This window comes from Melopsittacus undulatus, chromosome 3 (genome assembly GCF_012275295.1).
Source record: "Melopsittacus undulatus isolate bMelUnd1 chromosome 3, bMelUnd1.mat.Z, whole genome shotgun sequence".
In the NCBI taxonomy this organism is placed as follows: Eukaryota; Metazoa; Chordata; class Aves; order Psittaciformes; family Psittaculidae; genus Melopsittacus; species Melopsittacus undulatus.
The window spans coordinates 24,595,293-24,618,573 of record NC_047529.1 but is presented as its reverse complement, the minus strand read 5'-3'; the positions used below and the strand labels follow the sequence as shown (position 1 = coordinate 24,618,573).

General features: G+C 40.8%; 1 protein-coding gene across 1 annotated transcript in view; it reads left to right on the top strand.

The window, feature by feature from the left end:
• VSNL1 (visinin like 1) overlaps nt 1-21,330 on the top strand; it is an 84,168-nt gene extending 62,838 nt beyond the window's left edge. The window contains exons 3-4 of the mRNA XM_034061258.1: nt 19,142-19,357; nt 20,303-21,330. Of these exons, the coding sequence (XP_033917149.1) occupies nt 19,142-19,357; nt 20,303-20,500 (414 nt within the window). The 3' untranslated portion in view covers nt 20,501-21,330. The remainder of the gene's footprint in view (nt 1-19,141; nt 19,358-20,302) is intronic.
• Nucleotides 21,331-23,281: the final 1,951 nt, after the last annotated feature.

Sequence of the window (23,281 nt, the reverse complement as noted above, 5' to 3'; positions counted from 1 at the left end):
AAAAGTCTCTAGAGCTAAGCTGTTAATGCCATAAATGATTGATTTATTATTGCTCCTTGGAAATGAATTTGTCATGGAGGGGAGCTCGAGCAATCAGAAATCTCTCTGTTGCAGACCAAAGGGGACAGGTTCTCAGTTAAAAAAAAAAGTAAGCAATAAATAAGAAGCTGAGTGTGGCTGTCTCAGTTGGGAGACTGGTAATTGCAGGGAGCACTCAAGAGGCTGGGGCTCTGTATGTGCCTTTGCAACTCTCTCACAGGCAGGGGAACGAGCAGGAGGTTCCTGCGGATGTGCTTAGCGCTGGGTGTTGAGGGCAATGTCTCAGTTGCTTGCATGGGGCAGGTGCCAGTGAGGGTGACACACTAAAGGGTGATGCCCCAGTCTGTGCTCTTGTCCTCATGGGCAGCTGAAACATGAGGGAGGAATGATGCCAGGCCTCAGTACAGCTGGGAGAACTGCTCTTGGTTGGGACAACTGAAGCTTCTTCAAGTGGTCACACAGGAGAGAGTTCCCAGCTGCTCACTGTGGGAAGGGGTTCCTCCCTCCCTGTTCCTTCAGCGTTCTTCTCGTTGGTTGTGCAGGAAAGTGTAATATCCCTTTAATATCCAAAATTCCTGTAACAAAGGCTGTTGTTTCAGATCAGGTTGGGCTAAGGATGTTTGAGGAAGATAAATCCATTTCAGTGAAAACCCTTCCAACATGGAAGAGCTCGACTACAGAGCTTCTCTCTGCTCAGAGCCTGGATACCCTGGGGACCATGGTTTGCAGAATGAGCTGTATAATCTAGGTATACATCAGGAGCACAGCTCAGAACTGGGCTGTCAATTGTAGCACCTTTCAAAATGAAGAGCTTTTAAATTGCAAAGTACAAGAAATTGCTGTACAGGAGGCTCTAGATTACAGTACGGGTGAAGAAGTAGTTTCACTTCATGCTGAAAAAGCCTTTGGGATACAATCCAATTTCATCCAACCTGTTTGCAAATTAATTATGCTAAACAGGTTCTTGTAATTACATTGCTGGGAGGAAGAGCAGCAGAACACATAAATTCCATGAGAGAGAAAGCAAAGATTTCCACTGCCAATTATGGAGCTAAATTCAACAGAGTCAGCTGTAGCATCATGGAGCAGAATGTGATTATTTTAAATGAAGTGTAGAGAAGCTTCTGAATCCCTCATTTTTGTTTTCATCAATGTCCTGCAGCGCTCGATTGTATCACACTGGGCATGACATTTTCCAAAGTATTAAGACTTTCCGTTATGCAGCTTTTGTAACATAACGGCCTGTAGCAAGTTAAACCACTTAGTTCTTGTTTGGGAAGAATGAAGGATGCTGTTTGACCTACACCTTAGCGGAGGCCTGTACGGTGTGTGGAAGTTTCTTCTTCGAGGTTTCTGAGAAAGCCAAGCAAAAAGTGTCAGGTACCCCGTGTGTAGTATACACCACCCCCATCTAGTGGTTGCGTTGTAGCCTGATGGGTAGCAGGCTGGAAAGTATTGGGCAGAATTATTCTGGAAATTGGGAAAGGCCAAGCTGTACTACCTCAGGACATCTCTGTATCATTTATTCATTTAGTTAGGGACAGTATTAAAAGAAAACAATAATTCTGTTGATAATTCTGTCCCTGTCTAACAGCTGGAGAGGCCATTTGAATGGAATCTGCACAATCCTAAAATGCAATGTAGAAGACCATTGTTTTTTATGAGAAATCACTAAACGTGAAATACTTGGAATGTGACTCTTGTGTGTCACTTGCACACTTCCAAAAGCTAGTGGAGGAGTTTTAAAAGGAAAATACTTAAAAAACCCCCCATAAGCGTGATTCCTTTTTTAGCATGTTTCTTATGCTGAGCAGATAGAATAACACTAGTTATTGTGAGGAAGAAGGACTTAAACCCATCTTTGTTAAGCTATTATTTTTATGCATATATTGGATTTGTCATTTTTGCAAACAAATATCTTCAGATAATTGGACTCATACAAGTAAATATGTTGTGCTTTATATAATAGCATTGAGTGGATTGCTCAAGGCAGAATCCAAAATATTAATCCAAAACGTTCATAAAATTCTTGAAGAGTCACTCTGGTTACAAAATACTGTGTTCAGCTCACTCAATCTGTGCCGTGTTGGAGTCCAAGCTACATTTGCCACCTCCAGCAACCACCTCTTGATAGGAGTTTTCAGCCTACCTACTCCAAGCATCCAAGACAGACAAGTCTCCTGTTGCAGGTAATTGCTTTTCTTCAGTCACTGTTAAGGGAACCTTGATAAGTAGCTTAGATAGAATACCTGGGTGTGGGACAGATAAAGTGAGGTAAATCTCTTAATAAAAAACTAAAGGCACAGCTACTAGAGAAGAAGAAGAAATCACCATTTGATCTTACGAATCACAGTTGAATCTTTAAACTTAGCCTTTTTGTTTTGTTTTGTTTTGTTAATTATAGAAATCAGAGCTCCCTGCTCTGATCAGCAATTGGAAGGATCTGTCTTGCAAGCTGTAAAATTGTCTTTTCTTTCATTTCTGATATGAGTGTTAGAAATTTCACATGGGCTTTGGAAATTTAAGCCTTTCTCTTATTGTAAAGAAAAAGTTTTGAAAAGTCAGCAGTAATGAGCTCTGTTTCTTATTAATCATTTCTGTGCGGACCCTTTGTTCTGATTATGTAAATTACAGTTTTAGGCTCCCTCACACCTTACTCTGCAGTTGGTACATTGCTGTGGCTCTTCAGAGGGACCCTGGGCTGAGGGACAGCATGAATTAGAGAGACATGGCCACATGGGCTGTTCCTGCACTCTGTGGTGTCTGCTCTGACCCACTTCAGAGACAGTAGTGGGGCCAACAGTGTACATAATAAACTTTGCTGGACCAGGATGTGAAAAACAGGGAGCTCTGTGTGGGGAAGGACCCATGCTAAGGTCTGTGTTGTCATGCTCTGAGCTTGCTTCTTCTTACCGCTTCGTCTCTCTTTTGTGACCTTGGTCTGCACTTCCTTTCCTTCCATGGCTCCCTGTCTCCATGTGCCTGCACTTTCATCTGTGGCCCTGCACTGCTCGTGTTGAACATACCAGGGAGAAGCCCTGGGCCAGTGTGAACTGGTGCAGCACGAGCACTTCAGTGGAATCACCAACTGGGGAGCTGGCCCTTGGTCTGGATTCAAGGCAGCAGAGTTTCCACAGCTCTCTTTGGACTGTTTTTTGCTTTCTTTATCCTCTGCTCCCTCACAAAGTTTTATTACCCTTGAGGTATCTCAAGTTGACACTAATAGAAAATGAAGCTTTCCGTAAGGGGGTAGAGATCCTCTCTCAATGCCCAGTCAGTCCTTGACCTTCTTGCCTAGACTTTTAACAGCATTACAGTTCTGCTGATATGCTTCATTCTGGATATATCATTAGCAGTTAAACCAGGACCACCATCTCATTCTGACAGCTGTCAGATACTAATGACCAGAGTTTGCTATGACCAGAGCTGGTTTAAAACTGGTGACCTACATGTGAAAGATTTTGTATCTTGTTACCTCAAGCTATTCCCCCCCCTAGATTTCTTGGAAATATAATGCTGTTTTCTGGCTTGCTCTTATTAGTCATGTTTGCTGGTGTCTGCCTGCTTATTCAGTGAAATGTCTGGGGATCAATAGTCTATGTTCCTCTCCCTCATATCACACACTATTTTCACCCATCCCAATTTTTCTTCACTCTAACTGACCTTAAAGAGATCTAGAAACTGAATGATAACCCAGGAGTAAGAAGATCAGAGCTTTTTACATCTAGGTCACTACTAATAACCCAGTGGTGATCATTAGAGCATGTTTAGCAGCTGATGTAAATTCTTTCAAGCCCCTTCTTTGTGGACACAAAATAAAATTTGTGCCTTTGTTTTATCGGCCCTTTGGGTGTCTTTAGTGGGTCTTTGGCTAATTAAGAACAAATCTACACTTAAGGCATCTATTCAGCATTTGATTCCGGTTCAATAAGCTTCTTGTTGACTGCAGTTGTTTCTATAAGTTGAGAACCAAATGAAGATGCAGTGTTGGAAAATTAAGATGTTCCACCAGGCTGTCAACATGGTTTCGACCCTGCCTTGACACGTGCTTCCATTCTGGTTGGTGTGGGGGTCCTACAAAAAGCCTGCAGCTGCTGCATGTTTCCAGAGAGCAGTGAATATGAAGAAAAAAGGTTCTAGGCAGAGATCCAAAGCAGGGATGTTGCCAGGGTTCAGTCTGTATTTTAATCCACTAGCATACACATTTTCCAGACAGACTGGTTCAGCAATTCAGATGTTCCCACCCCAACTCCTGGACAAAGAAAGTGAGACACATGACACATACACGTGTAAGAGGGAGCTCTGTATGCTGCAGAGCTACTGCCAGATACAAAATACCATGAAGGAACAGAGAAATTATTTGAATTCTGTCATGCATGCTTTTGGAAGGAGAGTGATGTTATTAGCAGTGAAATTGTCTCCTGAAATGGAAATACATAATTCAGTTTGTGGTTCAGTTAGTTCTATTAAAACTTTGTCTTTATTTCTGCTGTCAAAATACATTTAGAACAAAACCTTCAAGTCAAAGGCAGGAAAGATTAAATTGCTCTTATCTTTTTTCAAGTTAAACTGAAAAGAGATGTTGGTGGAAGTGGGTTTTGGAGGCAGAGCAGTGCCGGAGTCTGTATCTGCTCCACAGGCAGTGGGAGGACAAACCTACAGGATCTCAATGCAAGCTAAGGAATGCGGGAGAATCTTTATTCCAATGTCATAAATGTTTCCAGTGAAAACGGTCACTATTTCAGAGCCCCAAAGCTCTGCCAGTTCCCTGAAGTTTATTTGGATGCAGCAGAGCTTTTACCAGCCCAGAATGTGAAGCTGCATTAGACACAGGGCCAGTATGAAACTGCCACACCACACCCCCCCACCTCCCCCCCCCCCCCCCCCCCCCCCCCCCCCCCCCCCGAAGCTCCTACTAGGTCCTTCATGCTTCAAACTCTCCCTCAGCTTTGGACAATCTTTAAAGTAAAGCTGAAAACTTGGCTTTAAAAAGTGCAATGTAAAGCAGTGAACTATGTGAATGGTTTGGACTTGCCTGGGACCATAACAGACATAAAAGCCTCATCTTAGTTCACTGGTTGGCCTTGGCATTTGTTTCTAATGCCTAAAACCAAACCTCAGCCATTCCATAGAGAATTTGGAAGAAGATCAGATTCACAATCCAAGGTATTTAGAAACCAAGATCTCACCTGCTTTACATGGAAACTGTAATTCCTGGGCTTTATGGAGCAGCCTGAAATTTGTCTGCCCTCTCAGCAGTACACTGCTTGCTCTCATGGCTCAAGAGCTGTAGATGATTCAGGCATGCTAATTCTTGCCAACATCTAAAATTCAAAATATGCTCTTTCTCATAGTTGTGTCTGGACTTCTTGGTAGTCTTCCTAGGGACAGTTACGTGCTTCCACGCCATGAATAGCAGGTCAACACTTCCTGTTGTCTGTACGTTGCATAACATCTGTATGTTGTGTAACTAATTTGCACTGAAACAATGAGCTTTGCACCTTCTGGTGTCAGCCCTGGGTGTGTTGTACATGCGCAGATTGACTCTGCAGTGTGTATGGGCAGCCACTCTGGTGCTCCTGGTACATGTCAGACTTGCTGTGCTTCCCTGGGGACTCAGTCTGTAAACACGGGATAGTCCTTTATCTGGGAATTAGTTTTCCTACAGGCTACTTAAAGCAAATATTCCACCCTGTTTTCCACCAGAAAGTCCCAGCAGATGGACCCAAATTATAATAATGTGATAGGTGGTGTATAAAAGTGGTACAGTTGGTAGTTGGCTTACATATGTACAATCTTGCAAGCGTGTTTGTTTTGTTGCCTTGCTCTGCTGGTACTGTGGTGTCCATCTGTGTGGGCAGGTTGTGTTATTAGACTGATGCTAGCAAAGCACTTTGGGATTACTCAGATTTCTGTAGGTGTGAAAACAGTTCTTTTTAAAGTTGAAAACCTGTTATTAACCACGTCTAACAAATTGGTATAGCTAGCTAAAGTCTACACATTGTTACCTCTCCTGAGACAACAGGACATTGATATCTGTCAGAGGAAGAACACAGAGTTTGCTGTGACTAGGAAATGTACATTGCCCTCTTGTGAAAACACAGCTCCGCTGCAGCAATAGAAATACTGAAAGATACATTTTAGTTGAGAAGTCAACATATTCTGCCATTCTGTAAAGACAGCACAGGTCAGTCATTACTTTAGACTGACATCTCAGAGAGTGTGCTCACAGGACAACAGAACCAAATCTTTCCTGTTTATGTACACAGGGTAGAGAATAAACAGCTTTTCCCCTTGGCTCTGCAGTCACTCGGGATTTTAATCACTTTATCAGCGTGCTGGACCAGATTGTCATTGTATCACTGTGACAGCTTCACTTGTGTTTGAGCTTCATGACAGGTCTCAAACACATGATACTGTGACCTCAAATGTGCATCGCATTCAAGCTTCAGTGCCACACCATTTCTTTTTCTCCTTGTCGTTTGATGAGAAAATAGCACTTTATATTTCAATTGAGAATTAAAATCTTATTTTTCATTTAGCCTTTAGTCATGCAGTCCTTTATAACCCAAGAAATCACAAAGTAGTCACCTGGAATAGGATTCAGGTCATGCCTGATGTTGGGATATATAAGCTGTCTTGGAATAGATCACCACATCATGATGCAGCATCTTTTTCCGTTGATGAAGAAGAATGAGCAATGAGCTTTGAACTGGTGTTTGTTGGGCTGACTGTTGTACTAAATGTGACAGATCATTTAAACACTTTGGCTCACAAAATTCTCTGAATTCTCTGGCTAGTTTGTTGCCGTCTTTGCGTGGGCAATATTATCACCTTTAGGAATTTGGCTGTCACCAAGGAAAGATGCAAAGAATTTCAAGATATTCTACAAGGAAATCTGGTGCTGACCTTAGTTATGGAGATGCTGCCACCTCTCCATAAAGATCTCACACTATGGGAAATGGGGGATTACCCAATTTTTATAAGTGCATGATCTCTAAAACAGAAGAAATGCCAACTCTGTCATATAATTTTAAGAGGCTAAATATTATGTATTATATATTATGTATCATATATGGAGTCTGTGAAATTAGCTGTATTCTAGAGACAGCTGCCTTTAGAGAGTGGTTGTAAATTGAGCATCTCTTGCACATGATTCATGAAGTATTTAGAGGCTTGAAAATCCTTTGACCATCAAGAAGTCAGGAGTGTGTTGCAAAATTAATGCAATAGGAGAACAAATTCCCCCATGCTGGAGAAGATGATTGTTTACCTGCTGCTTCAGTGATAATAGCAACCAATCGAGAAAATGCTTTATTGTATTCTCATCTTTCTGTAACCTTGGTTTTGATTTGTTTGTTTGAGAATTTAACATCTTACTAGAATTAGGTCATTATTTTTCATCCTTAATTGCATCTGATATGAAAGGTAAGTCTATCAAATAAATGTGAAATATGTGTCATTACTGTTTCACTAGAAAGAACTTGTCTCTAAAGAGCATTATATGCAGACAACTCATAGAAGAGATATAAAAGAACTTGGGGATGTCAGGAACTGGGCTGTATCTCCCAGCTATAAACTTTGAAAGGACGTTTGGGACCTGGCACCACCCAAGAACAGTGTTCCTGGGAGGCTCACTCTTAGCAAGCATAAACCATCATCCTTCTGGAAAGCTGTTGGTAGCATAATAGTTTGGTCGTGATTACATAGTTTATTGTTCAACCGTTAATGTCTATAGGGTTTTTTTTCATCTTTGTTAACTCTGGGGTAAGGGAATATTAGAAAAGATGCAATCTGCTGCTCTTATGAGATACAAGAGCAAACTTATCTGAAAGCAGGTGTCCTCCTTTGAATTCTCACCCCAATACTGAACTCTTTTTTGCCATTATTATTATTATTTACTATTATTGTATCATTGCGTGCTTGCTAAAGGGCTGAGTAGCTGTTGTTATTATTCATGAAAACCTACGACCTGATTTATTTAATATGTTTACCAGAATACTTGGGAGAAAAAGACAAATCTATTACTCATATTAATTACTCAGTGTAGAAAAGCAACAGTCGTCCCCTAATGTGAGCTAGTTACCATAATTATATTGCTGGGCAGTTGGGATTGCATCAGTCTGCATTTTGGAGCGTATTTTTTAGGTAACGTTTATTAATGGGGAATGCTGATTTTGGTACATCCCTCTAGTTATGCTTTGCTATGTCTTTAAATAGATCTTGTATTTTGCTCTCTGCATGTGGATTTATTTGAGCTTTCAGGTTTTTAGAGATTTTTTCTAGCTGGGGGGAAGAATTCAAATAGATCTGATATTGAAATGAAATTGCATTCTCTACAATGAAGACACTGGTTTTACACTGGTCACACTCAGAATTTTGTGTTGAACTGAATTGGTAAGGGTATCTTCAGTTGGTCTGGGGCACAGAGGGTGACTTAATCCAAAGGAGAATGTGTAGCTGCACTAAGTTTGTGTGATAAATAAAGCAGCAAAAAGCGCTTTTTATTGTCTTCTTTTCAGCTGACTCCTAATCGAGTTACTGAATCTTCACTTGTTATAATGGTGTCAAACAGTGCATGCAATGAGATAGCCTGGCATTGGAAGAATTTCATAGATAATAGCTTTCTTTTAAGCATGCATCTTTTGTTAGTATAGCTTTGTTCACCCTTTTAGATAAAAAATCATGTATTGTTTTTAATTAAAGGTAGCTTGTTCTCTGCAGATTTTAGAATTGATTTTATACTATCCCTTTGTACGGTCTTATCATATTCTGGTGTTAAGTCATTCATAGACTAAGTACATGAATAATTCTAAGATTTTAAAGGAACCAAGTGGCAGGTAAACTCTTAGCCAGTTGATTTATCTGTAACAGAAGAGGCTGCTCTACCCATTATAGCTTTTAGCTGCAGTGGTGGTTTTCTCATAGCAGAAAGGAGCTGAAATACAAAGGTACCATGTGCTGAAGGCTTTAAGTCACTTCAGGAAGCAAATGCAGGAGAGAAGGCAACCCTGCTTCTCACTTGCAATGCTTTAAATCAACAAGCAGCATGTTCCAGTTTTTTATTAATAGGTTGACAGATTTCTCTAAAATTAACCCTTGAGATCATTTCTGATATCTGGAAGAGTGAATAAAACCACAAAAACCCACTGCAAGGTGATATTACAAAGTTACAGTATTGAGGGGACAGAATCTGTGGGTAATTTCCCCCCCTTCAAACATCTGTTTCAGTTATGATAATCTCATACAAGTCTGCATCCCCCATAAGTTGGTTGGAGTAGGAGGGATGAAACACAGGAGAAGCACAACTACATGTGGCATGATACTGTCTTCTTTATGTGGCCACTTGTCTGAAAAGGAGACACATTTGGGAACCATCTAGTACTGAATATCGCAACATCCGCATTTTGTCTGCATTGGCTAATGAACACAGTCAGTACTAGCATAGCAACAGCATATCTAGGGAGATGCCATGTCTGTGAAAGCAGTGATCCATATGGCCCACAGGGAGGATTTCTACATCTTTTTCTACAGATGGCAAAGAACATAACTGATGGGGAAAAGATGATTTATATACCATGAGGATTTTCCTTTCTTGCACCATTTTAGGCAATGAACAAGAATGTAATGCTCCTTTACATCCTTGCATTCATCCTTCGAAAGTCTGTTCAAGATCCCTTTGCCTTAGGGGGGTTGATCTGTGAAGCTAATGATGAGGAGACAGTGTTGCTGAGAACTGTCTTTGCCTATCTATGGTTTATTCTAGACCTGCCCATACATCTTAATTCCCAGAAGATGACACAATGAGTTGTGTCATTCCTTTCTCCTTTCCCACTCTTGGGATGATTCATTGGAATCAAGTCCCAAAGAAAAGTCTTCCAGGCTCCTTTGCACTGACTTTACCTTTTTCCTCTTTATTTCTCTTGTATTTTGAGCTTTAGGTTTTATCTAAGAAGTGCTGCCCAACCAACATTCCTAGATATCATGACTATCAGTAACAATAATACTTCTATTCACATGGAACTACAAATGTGCACAACAGTTCACATAAATAAAACTGGGATTTTTTTTAAACGTCAGTGAGCTCAAGAGTGTTTTCCTCCAAGACATTTTTCCTAAGCAAGAACTGATTTAGTCCACATTGATGCATATAGTGTGCTATCCTTTGCACCAGAATGATGCTATTTCAAAGGTTTTATATACAGTTGGGCTTGTAGGTCTTGGCATTGACCTTTGAAAGAACTTATGGCATAAGAGAAAGTGTAGATATGGGAGAAAATATATTATATTGCAAAGCTGGAATCTTAAAACTGCACTGTAGTAAAGGAGTCCTTTTTATTATCTATTCACCATAAGAACAGAACTGGCAGGGTTACAGAAGATGGATCTTCAAAGCAGGGCTGTGAGTTTCAGAAGGATACCTGGAAACCTGTCTGCTCACAGCTTCATTGCAAAGGAAAAGCTTTAAGAGGCCTTGCAGCAGTTACATAGGGGCCCATTTCCAATTTCAAATTATCAGAAACTTCATTTTAGTACAGTTCCTCTGTGAGTAGTTGAATTGCTTTCAAATTCAGTACTGAAAATAAAAGTCAACAGGATATGACAAGGGAAAAAAGGATGATACAAAGTCATTGCCCTCCTGCCCCTTGGCTATTATGCTAACTACTACTGCTGCCATCCTTCCTGCCTCTCGCCTCTAACTTTAGGGTCCTTTCCATTCCGTTAACTCTTCCCCATTTTGTCCTGCTTGGAAACCTTATTCTTCTGTTACCAGCTCCAACCAGACACGTATTTGTGTGACAAGACTGCGGGAGTTCAGGAGCAGATATTGCATCGTCTCCAAGCAGGGATGTAAGGATTTACCCAGCTGGGTTCCCATGTGCCCCATGTTATTAATTCTGCCTGGCCCTTAGGCATTGTTGAGCGTTTTGAGTACAACACAAAAAATAACCACTGCCTGTGGTTGCCTGGGCCCAAAGGGATGAAGTGCACAGCACTGCACACTGACTGACCCAGGGACTGTGGCTGTCATACAGTTCCTTACACTGTTGAATGTGTTCCCACTAGGACCAAGCTGCCAGGAAGTGCTGGGTGTAGTTCCCGTTTCTAGCCTGTGATGGCAGGGAGCAGCAGGAAACACCATTTTGGGGGGCAGCCCTTCCCGTTTTCTCTCCTTGAGCACTCAGTGATCTTCTGAGCACTTTATTTTTCTCTCAGGGTGCTTGTGGTACCATACAGCTTTCCTCTTTTCTACTCCTTTGGTCTTTCTGGACTTCAGGTTGTAGTTTCCCTCTTTGGATGGAAAGGTTTATAGACTGCTGTATTTCCACAGGTTTTATGAACTGGAGAAGATAGCTGAGTCCACCAGTTCACAGCTCAGTGAGCTGTGCTTAAGGGAAGTGATAGTTCTCCCCAGAAGTTAAAGCTGGTTGTTGGTAATTCTTGAATTAGCAGGGTTTGCACTCAATATCAAGAAAAGGGATTGTGTAGTTTAGCAGTCCCTGGGATCTTGAGGTTCAGATTCTCAGTTCTCTGACACTCCCTGCTTATAGCCATTTTCCTTCTCTTTCTGCAGTTTCCTTTCTGCAGTACTGAGCCACAACAACTCCATATGTATAGGAATTTTAGGAGGACATATTGCATAAATATATGAGACAGCCAGATATTTCGGGCACGAGCATTTTTTCTGCAGCTCCATCTGTGTGTTCATAAGATGGTTGTCTCCGACTTTAGTGACTTGTGTTTCAAATCCCTTTCTGGCTGGAAATAGCACTTCCTGATGCTTCTATAGTCCTGTTCTTTTGTGAAATTTGCACTAAGGACTTCACAGCACAGCAGGCACAGCATTCAGGTTAATGCTCTGAACATTTGGAGCCAAAACTCACTGGGAAAATAAAGCCTTTTTCAGAGATGAAAAGGTCAGGTGATCAGTACTGGGGTGGAGGGAAAGAGGAAGAGGGGGAAAGGGAATGTCCCAGATCAGTGTATTTCCATCTGGTACATTCCCAGATTCCTAAAGACATATCCTTTTTCTTGACATCATGTTGTTGTAATTAGGTTGGGGCATAGCTACATCACAGCAGGATCCTGACACTGCCATAGCCCTGTGCTGTCACTGACCTTGGGGTAGTGGAAGACTGTGCCAAACTTAAAATAAATAAAGAGTTCCAGTGCTGCTGCTCAGTTAAGGAAGATCAAAGGGAAATAACATTTAATCAACAGTCATGGCGTTCAGCCCTGGCAATACTAATTGTTTTGACAATACACTCTGAATTCAGATTTTTTTTTGTTAGCACTGAGTAATAGCTGATGTGCTTTTGTATTGACCTATAGCACTGCGGCAGCTCAATTAAGTGTCTTTATTGTCCAAATCTAATCAGAGAAAAGCTTAGATTGAAAATCGATTCATTTCCTGGTAGTTAATGACTAATTCCCCACGAATGTGCATATAGAGGTTAAGTTCTCAGGCTGGAAGGGTTTTTTTAGAAGTAGACCCTACCACATGGATGCTTGAGAAGCAGCAGCATGGCTTCTCTTCTCCCATCCATCTTCCTCCAACCTCTTGTGGATCTTACTTTATCATGGCCTACAATGTGTGCTTATTCTCTGATCTCTGTGTCTCACATAATTGCAGGGAACTGGTATTGATAATTCAAGGTTAGCTCCTAAATTCTCAAGTATTTCTTCTCCATATCCCTGAAATGAGCATTTCTGCAGTGTCTAACAATGTCTGCAAGATCGGGGGACTTGGTCCTTAATAATGTGAGAGCAAGGCACGGTCCTTGGAGGTCTGGGTAAGAAACAGATTCTTCCCTGATCCCACTTCAGCCTGTACAAGTTGTGATTTTTTCCTGTGAAGAGGGAAAATTACATTTCTTAGCTCTTGTATTTCTTCTTTATGTGAAGAACTAACAGCTGCATATGAGCCTCCCTGTGCGACTGTGCATGCATACATGGTCACAGAATGAAAGATGCTAAGCAGAGACATAAGCAGTAAACATCCATGAATTTGGCAGTTCTCCCCAGTCTTTTCTGGTTGTATGACTCCCACTGTAGCAGTATTTGAAAGAGTCACAATTCTCTGTTGTGTTTATCCTCACAGACCACTTCTGAGGTGGGGACATCTTACAGATTTACACGTGGAGAACTGAGTCCTGGATCTAAATAGACATTGAGACTCTGATCTTTGATGGTCCTCAAGATTATCCTTTCCAGAGACTCAGCCCCATGGCTCAGGGGCTGCTAAAACCTACATACCCATGGCTGTGGATGGACCCTCCAGCAGGCTGGAGGCAGTTTTTCCATGTGGGATAGTTCTACCTTACACTGCAGGTGTGCTTAAGAGTGCAGCTATACTAGACTCAGCATCTCTGCGGACAAAAGACTGGAGAGCTTTTACTGTGAAGATTAGGTCTGGGACAGTCTATACATTTGTTTGGGTTTTTTTCCTCATGTTACTGTATCATTCATGCTCTGCAACTGATGCTTTATCCCTGATGTCTTTTTTTTATTCACCTTGCTGCAGAAAATATCATGCTGTTTTCTGCTTTGCAGCAATGAATTTCACTGGTGTTGAAAGGCCTTAGGTCTGTATCCTGTCAGCCTGAAGCCCAGATTTGTGTATATCAGTCCACTCTAATCCCATGGAGTAACCTTCTCCCTGATACTCAGGAAAACATAATCCAACTCATTTTTTTGGCTGACTGAAGAGAATTTGATTCCTCTGAAGGCATCTGGCTGGTAAAAGCTATGTACACCTGCAGTACTGGCTTGTGGCATCTCATGATCTGCTTCTGCATTCTGCCTGTGTGTCAGCCCAGTGGACCTTTTGGCTGTGTAAAGCACAATAAAAGGGCTATACTTGAGCAAGAAAATGGACTTTCTCCCAGATACGGAGCAGGGACTCACATGTTTTGGGGGTGAGTGCTTTGGTATGTGTATGACAAACTGGAAAGAGGTAGCCCCTCAAAGGCTGAGTGGGAGAAGACAGAAAACTGATAATGCTTTGCTCCCAGTAGAGGCAGCTGTAGGAGGAACACAAAATGAACCTGCCTTCTGGAGCAGTGTAGCTATATTAACATGCGACAGAAAAACATGCATTGATGCAATTGCTTTGTTGCATATTCCATCAGCATCAGCCCTACACATTGACAAGCTAAATATCATTGTCTGCTTTGATAATCTTGCTTTTACATTGCAGGAACACACTGAGCTTGGACTGCAAAAGGTGTGCACTCTGACACAGTAGTACCATTTTTATCCATTTATTTGTACTTTGGAAGGCAGAGGAAATTCAACTCACTAACCATGAACAGAGTATGCTTGCTCTTTCCAGTTTCATCTGCAAAGTAAAAATAGCTTACAAAAAGACACTTTTAAGCTAACCAGCTTGGTAATACAGACAAAATATTGTTAGGCAAGGCTTTCAGCTTTGAAATGTACTCCACAGAACCCTGCTGCTGTTCCAGGCAATTTTACATGCATCATTGCCCCACAAGACCCAGCCGACCTGCCCATTTCCCTCTGGCTGTGTGTGATGAAGCAGCGATCGGGGATCCCCATCATTCTAATTAGGGCAGCACTTGCCTCAGCTTATATGGAGATCTGTGACATCAGTGCTGTAGCTGGGGGTGAGTTATTGCAAGAGCTTTTAGACCTATCATAGAATCACAGAATACATAGGGTTGGAAAAGACCTCAAGATAATCTAGTTCCAACCCCCCTGCCATGGGCCAGGACATATCCTAGGATGTCTCTGTGTAATGGAGGGATAATGCAAAGGGGACAGGAACAGAAGATAAGGAGAAGGTTGAAAAGAGAGTGCCCATTGGTACCACAATTTTGAATATCACGTCTGGATCTGTTACAGCATCCCACCTCTAGTGCAGTGCAGAAACATCATCCAATTCCATACCCTGAAATGTCAGTAAAGAAATTAAATCCTTGTAACACTCACTTCATTTCCAGTGCATATGGACAACACAACCCAGACCTTTCAAAGCCATATGATGTGCCTTTCTGTGCTGATGTGCTGCTACTTTGTGGCCGAGGACTGGGAGCAACACAGGAACATCTGTATCTCTGGGATACAAATCCCTTAACTTTCAATTAAGTTGTTAATGGAAGCATGCAGAGCTGCTGAAATTACTTCTGCTTCTGTGGAGCCAATTTCTTGGGTGCTCATTCATTGCCTATAATGTCTCTGCAGTAAACTTCTGCCTCTGAAAGCTCTGAGGCTGAAATCCTCAGTGGTTATCTAAATGCTTTTAATTTAAAGGGTGGCTGGGGATAGAAACCACAGAAGGACTTCAGCAGAGGAAGGTGTGCTTAACTGCCTCTGGAAACAGGATCTCCAAAGTTTAAAGGGAAGATTTATGTGAGAAAAGGCCTTGGAAATCCACAGCCAAAACATGTGCACACCTTAGAGTGAGGGAAGACTTGGCTGTGGAAGGAACTGCTCAGAGCCCTTCACTGCCTGTGTCCCTTTGTGGATTTTGCCTTGGTTGCCTAAAGGCCCTTGGGAGTCTGGACTTGAGTAAGAACATTTGGATGTGTTTCAGTTCCTTAAAGATCTCATCCAATGCATACTAACTCAGGGAAAACCTTTGACAGAACTAGAATTTCAGATTTAACATGATCATAGGCCCCATTCAAAACCCATTGTAGCAACTGGATCATTTCATTGGCCCGTACTGCTGATAGTATACATTCTGCTCAGTATCATAGCAGTTAAGATGCAGGTGAAGTGACAATTGTGAAACTTACCTGAGTTAAAGTAGATTTTGTAATAGGATACAGAAGCGCTGTACCACCTCCTGCTCACCTGCACCCCAGTCTGCACTCCAGCTCCTGCCTCAGTGCTGAAAGCTCCGACATTAGATGAGTGCCTGAGTTGTCACCTGGGCATGCGCAGGCAGCGTGTACAGCTCTTTGTACACCAATTCTGGCTTTCTCCATTTTATAGCAGAATTTCCCTTTTAATAGAAATGCATCCCAAAGCATGATAGAACATTGCATGAAAACCAAAGCACCACTCAGGCCAGTCTGTAGCTTCACCCCACTCCACCCTACCAATGAAGGAGAGACCCTTCTTTTTTTAACCTCCCACATCACTGGGGAATTTGGAGAAATATACTGCTTCTGATTGTTTCTTTTTTCTTTCCATATGCTAAAGCTTTATATTCTTTATGCATATTCTTTAGTATATGCTTTATGCTTTTTCAGTAACTTGCTCCCAAAGGTGATCTGAATAGAACTGGTCACAGAGTTGTCTGAGAGCATCATCACTTCAAAGATGCTAAAGCATCTGCAGCCAAGCAGATACATACATTCCTATGTATTTGTTCAGTTTCCACAAGACTTAAGTTACGTGCAATTTGCAGATGCTGTGCAGATACTTCTACTCCAGGACCCTATAAAAGCCCCCATATACCACAAGAGTGTCCAGAAACACTCTAGGAGCTAAGAATCTGCAAGACAATATTCTCCACTATGTAGAAGCAGAATAAGGGATTTTTTTCTCTCCCTTTTTCCTTTCCTAATTGATAGTTGTCTGTAGAGATAACACTTTCTTCACATGCCAGCACGTTCATCTAATGGTCAGGAAAGGCAGAGTCCAAGCAAGAGATGAGACTAGAGAAGCAGAAACAAAGGAATGATCAGTGTTTGGTCACCTGTAGAACTTACTGCTGTAAAAAACCCAGGCAGGTATCTTTTGGCTTGGGGTTTGGCTGAAAAAGGTAAAGGAGGAGAAAATGCTGGTGTATAGAGTGCAGTTTTCAGTGGTACCATTGCAGCAGAAGGGAACTAATTGCTCTCATAAGTATGTTGATCACCTGGACAAGGGTTTGGAAGGGAAGGCTGAAAGCACAGGCCTGCACAGTGGCTGTAGCCTCTGAAAATCGTCCCTGTGTTCTTTACTTCTTTCTGTGGCATTCACTGAGCTCACACCAGAGTGCCATCCTCCCTCCTTATATTCCCCTGCCAAGTATGGGTGTTTCTCTTCTAAAGATCCCTGTCTCCCACTGTTACTTGGCTCAGACTAGTCTTAAAGTAGTTAGTCTGTGTCTTTACACTTAGCTAAGGCCTCCCACAGAGGCTTTGACAGAAGGCTGAGGTTTTCACCAGAAGAACAATTCAGCAAGGTCTGGTAGCTGCAGTCGCTGCAGGCCTGAGCTGTATCAAGAGAATCCGTATCTCTTTGTGTGTATTTACGAGTCCAGTCATGCTTACAAAAGAAAGATTAAAGGTCAAAAATCAGAAAGTACAGAAGGAGCTGGAACAGAACCTTCAGGTATTTAAGGCTCCATCAGTTTGGATTATCAGAACATAACAGGGGCTGGGTTGAGCACAGCTCCGTAAGTTACATTTTAAGGAGCAGACAATATCAAATGTCTCTTTCAGCTATCGGAGAAGGGGCATAGAAGCTGTGGGTGGACTCTGATCCATACAAAGTCAACTGAGAAAATCACAGCTTAAACAGCAATGCTAACCTGGACAAACCACCACTAGAATGGGTACATGCCAGATGCCTCCACACCATGTTCACATATCTTCCTGAAAAGATACTTGGGAATTGAGATGGACCTTTTCAGGGATAATACTGCGATTTGCAGCCCTTTAGGTTTAATTTACAACAGGACAATATTCTGAAGGGATAGAGGGGGGCAAATTTTAACCCTGCTCTCTTTTGCGGTTAAGAGGAAGATCTTACAATGACTGTAATGCCACTGAGCCAGAGAAATGATTGTATTGTACCTTTTCCACAATGCAGAGGTTATCCAGAATGATGGCTGAAAAAACTGGTATCAGAGAAAACAGTTTTGAAGAAAACTGTCAGGTTAGGACCCCTTTGGCAATGCAGCAATGCCATGACCCACATGGCCACATAGTAGAAGCAGCTGGCTACATGTGAAGTTTTGTGGTTTTAGGGCAAGACACGGTATCCAAATGGTCATTTGGCCTCCTCAAAGGAAAAGCAGCAAAGGCTTGCCATGTTCTACAGCTGTGTTACTCAGACAATTAGTAGCACTTATTTCTGTATATGCTGTGAGATCCCCAAGATCCCCCCTGAAATTTGAGTGTGCTGTTCAAGAGCCTTCACAGCTGACCACAGCAACCACCAGCCTGCAGTGAAAGCTCTGGATGGGGAAATGGAAAACTGAAAGTTGCAGATCTACTTCCTTGGCTGCGACTGAAGTTTCCTCCAAACTTACATTCTTAAATGCAATACTTAGTAAGAATCGGAAAACACAAAATGAGACGGCCTCAGATTGGGATAATTCACATTTGTATTTATTTTAGGAGCATGAAAACCTCCACAAAATCGTGCTGGAAATATAGAAACGAACATTATTTGTGTGCAGTCCCTCCACTGCAGTGGGACTTCAGCACCAGTTTGAAACTTCCATTCTTAAGAAGTATGTTTTCTTGTGTCTGGGCCACAGAAAGAACAACTACTGTATCAAATGTCTTAAATAACAGGTTTCCTGAAGGAAAAAATAGCAGCTGAAAACCTACATGTTATGGTCATGTAAAATATTTTGTTAAGCTACAGTTAGTTGCAGTGTTCACTGATAACGGATATTAAACATGAAAGCATTGCTCTATATTGTTTATCTCAGCTCTCATCTTATGCACTTGTATTAATTTTGGTTGGCAGAACATATGTCCCTGTTTTTTTATGCTGTGTGTAGATTCTTCTTTTTGAATAAATAAAGTTCTGCAACAAGCCCACACATTTGCTTGTTTGCAACGTGTCAAGGGCAGAAAAAATACTGCTAAAATGCACCTTGGTCACTGTTTTTCATAATCAGAGAATATTAAATACAATCTCCCATTTGCACCCAACTTCAGTTTCAGGTTCTTCTCATTAATTTAGCTTTAAATTAGGATTAAATATATTTGTAATGTTGTTTGCTGTAGAGAAAACTTGACTAATCATTGCATTGTTACTGTTATAGAAGTTTACATTGTGTAGCTTCCATTTCACACAAAGCACACCAGCAACTCTCAGTAAATGCCTCACTTCAGTGTTTTGTAGGCAGGTATAGAACTTGTGCTTTTGCATTGCCCACAGTTCTAGTCATTGTTTTATTTTGCAGTTCTTTCCGTATGGAGATGCTTCGAAGTTTGCCCAGCACGCCTTCCGAACCTTTGATAAAAATGGAGATGGGACCATCGACTTCAGAGAGTTCATTTGTGCACTCTCCATCACCTCACGGGGCAGTTTTGAGCAAAAGCTAAACTGGGCCTTCAACATGTATGACTTGGATGGTGATGGTAAAATTACAAGAGTGGAAATGCTGGAAATCATAGAGGTGAGTCCAGTGTGACACTTAAAAATAACCTGTCTGAACATTAACAGAAATTGATTAATTGTTCCCGTACCCTTTAGCTTTTAAGCACATGAATAGCTGTACCTATCTTTAAAAGCATAGATTACATACATTCGTTCTACGCTGACTCATGCGTCAGTGGTGCAAGCAAACTGAGGTTTTTATAGATGTAATCTTTGAGCATTGCAGAGAGTACATATAAGCTTTTAAATACACAGAGGTAATTGTTTTTTTTCTCTGATGAACAGATTAACTGTACGAATAGCACAGCAAAGGATTTACAAAGCCCATCTCAAAATCACTTACCACCCATGAAATTACTGGTTTGTAGCTCAAGTAGCTGAAGCCTCACTGGAGATTAACTTCAGATGATTACGAAAATTTACAGGGAAAACAACACACGATTTTCAGTGAGGTCTCACAGATGGGCATTAAGATGCCCACAGTGCATAATACAAAGGATGAAGTTTACTGCCATCACTATCTACCAGCTACTCACCACAGTAGTTAATACCAGATTTTGCTCCCAGGAACCCATAGAAAGCTGTTAAAGGGTGATAATTTCTAACACTGATTATTCAGAATTCCTGTGAAATATTTCAATGGAGTGATTACAAGCTAAATAAACAGTTGATCCAGAGAATAGGTTACAACCGTTTTGCACTCTGAAACAGAAAGCCACAGAAATTCGTTCTAGAATGCAAAATGTAACTACTGAAATAATCCACACTAAAGAAAGTAAAACACATTCTTCCTTGTTTTAAATGTATGGACACCGGATTCTAATAAAAAGAGAAAAAAAATCGCTTAATCCTTTGGGGAACTGACAAATGCTGTTATTGCTTAGAGTATCTTTCCAGAATTTGATCACATCAAGAAATCAGGTTAGTTTGTATGTTGAATTTTCCATTTGGTTTCTTTCCAAAGGCCATCTACAAAATGGTGGGCACTGTGATCATGATGAAAATGAATGAGGATGGTCTGACGCCTGAGCAACGGGTAGACAAGATCTTCAGTAAGATGGATAAGAACAAAGATGACCAGATCACACTGGATGAATTCAAAGAAGCTGCAAAGAGTGATCCTTCCATTGTATTACTCCTGCAGTGTGACATTCAAAAATGAGCTTGCGTACGATGCGTCATAGACTGCACAGAAGTGTAATGTTCCATTCAGTTTGCAGCTATTTCCACACACACAAAAATTTGCTTGGACTACCTATAAATGGACTTGCTTCTTGTGTTTGAAACACTTGTGTGCATGAGAATGTCATTTGCTAAAGAATTTTAAAAGTATATATTATAAAAATAAACTGCCACAACGTGATGTGTGCAATGTCATTTCACAACAACCCTGTTCCTCTGAAGCCTGTGCAGCAGTCCTGTGCTGCAGTGAATTATATTATTTATTGTTCATGTTTTACTGATGCTAGCTCTGTGTCTCCTAGACTGAGTAATGTTAGTGACACTGAATTCCCATGGTAATGTTAACTGTTTACTAGAAATCATGTCACCATTCTGCTGTAAAGTAGTACTGGACAGACAGAGGGGAAGAGTTCCTCAGCTCTTAAGTCTGATCCACACATGTGCTTGTATTGTCAGTGGATATAAATGTACTACATTTGCATGCCTTTTAGGTTTGCCTTAATTCTTACCTCATTTGCATCCCTTCAATCTGGAAAGAGCTATGTCAGAGGAATGCAATATAAAAAGAAAAAAGTATCCTGCTAAAATGATCCCTTTAATTAAAAATATATATAAATATATATATAATGTTTAAAATATTGTTTTATTGGAAGTTTAAAGGTTTTATTGGAAGTGTATTGATCTTTGCTTGAATTTTCAAAAGCTTCAACAGAGGTTGCAATATATATGTCCCAAAATAAATTTATAACATTTGACCTTTTCCCCTAATTCTTATTTCACGTCTTCAGCCTGGTAATAGACAAAAAAGTTAAATCTTTAACTGTCACTGTACTGCTGGGAAGTACATATTTCATTCTGAAAGCATGAAGAAAACCTCTTTGCACTCACTCACCTGAAGAGTCATGTTTTAAGAAAACAGTTGTATTTGTATTTACCAGCAGAGCAGCTGTTCATCCTCTAAGACATTATTGCTAAGATTTAACAGTAAGCCTTCCAGAGCTGTGCTTATGTAGCTTTTTGAGCTAGCTGGAATTCAAATACGGTTTATTTGCTTGGACCTAAACCTGGTCTTCTAATGTTTTTCCCCTCACTTAAGTGTTATTTCTTCTTATCATGTGACACTAACCTACCCTTGGTTTAATATAAATAGACATGTTGTTAAAAATCATTACTGGTAAATTCACCATAAGGTACAGTGATGTGAAGTGATAGTGAAGAGAACCACTTTCCTTTTCAATTCCATGTATATCAGTCAAGTTTATACTGTGGCAAGTACAGGTTCTGCACAGCTGTGCAAAAGCACCAAGAACTGGCAGACTGCAGAAACTGCAGATAAAAATCTTTTCTACACCACATTTCCTAGCTGCATAGAGGATTACAACAAATCAAGCGAGTGAACATCTCACAATTGCATGTTTGGTATTTCTTCTTTACCATATGAAGAAACAAGCTGGTACTCTTATAACTAAACAATAAATATGACACAAACCAAATCATTCTCTGTATTTTCAGATTTTAATAGTGAAGCTCATCTTAAAATTGAGGGGAAAAACCCTAACAAAAAAAAAAACAGTTTTACATGTTTTGCTAATAAACACGGGGGGCAGGGGGCATGGGACACACAGAATCAATTGCTGCCACAACCACAGCCATCCATACTTAAGTTTCTCCATATTCCAAACAAACAGCAAGACAGAAATTTCAACTGCATTCTTTAATACCAGGATTTCACTTAGACTACGCAGGTAATCATTTCAGCAAATCAGAGGGTGGTGCTGTCTACATTTGGCTGTAATTTAAAAACCCCACAGTCAGAAAACTTTCCATACTTCTGAGAGTGATATGCCCATTGTTTCCACTTAAATGCAAATTACTAGTTGTTGAATATTTCTGGGAATGTATGCCTTTCCGCTTTACATATACTTATTAGAGCAGTACCTCATTCTGCATTTCCCTGTACTTCAAATTAATGTAGCTGGACAGGCTCCATTTACTTTAATGCAGCATTAAGCAATGCATTGCCATCCAACAAGTCAAACACAGTCACAAAATGTAGTATCAGTACTGCAATTCTCCCTCTAGGTAGCTGGTATAGTGAAATTTGTATTTAAAGTACCAAGAGTGAGATAGTTTTGAGACCTTAGTAGGATCACTGCAAAAATAAATGCATCCAAGCAAGTGCTTCAGTAATTGTTTATTCAGAACTAATCTTCTGCCATGAAAACAGTTGCTTATAATTAAAGTCAAGCACATGTTTTCATCCAAGTACTGTGGTATATTAGAATAAATACAATATATTGCTTTGAACCAAAGACCAGAATTGTTGCCAACTGCTCCAATATCTCAAATATAAAAACCATGGGAGAAAAGCTGAAGTGTGAGCTCAGAAGTAATGCAATAATTAGTTTTCCTGAACCTCTTCTCCACATAACTCATCATAAACATACTAATGAAGATAAATGCTTTTCTCTCTCCTTCACTCTTGCTTTGTATTTTTTGGATGCTGAAGAATATCAGGAGGAAACAATGCTATACCATTCTATCATTCATACTGTAAAAGGGTCTAAAACATGTTCTAGTTTCATCATAACATGGAGCCAAACTAAACATATGGCTCATAATCATGTAACAGTATCAAGGACTCCCAGTACAAACAATCCCAGGCTTGCGTTCCAGACAAGTTTTGACAAATACGCACTTTGTATGGTGATGTGTCCGTACACCAGCACATCCCACACCCCTCCCCCAGGTGTTTTCACAT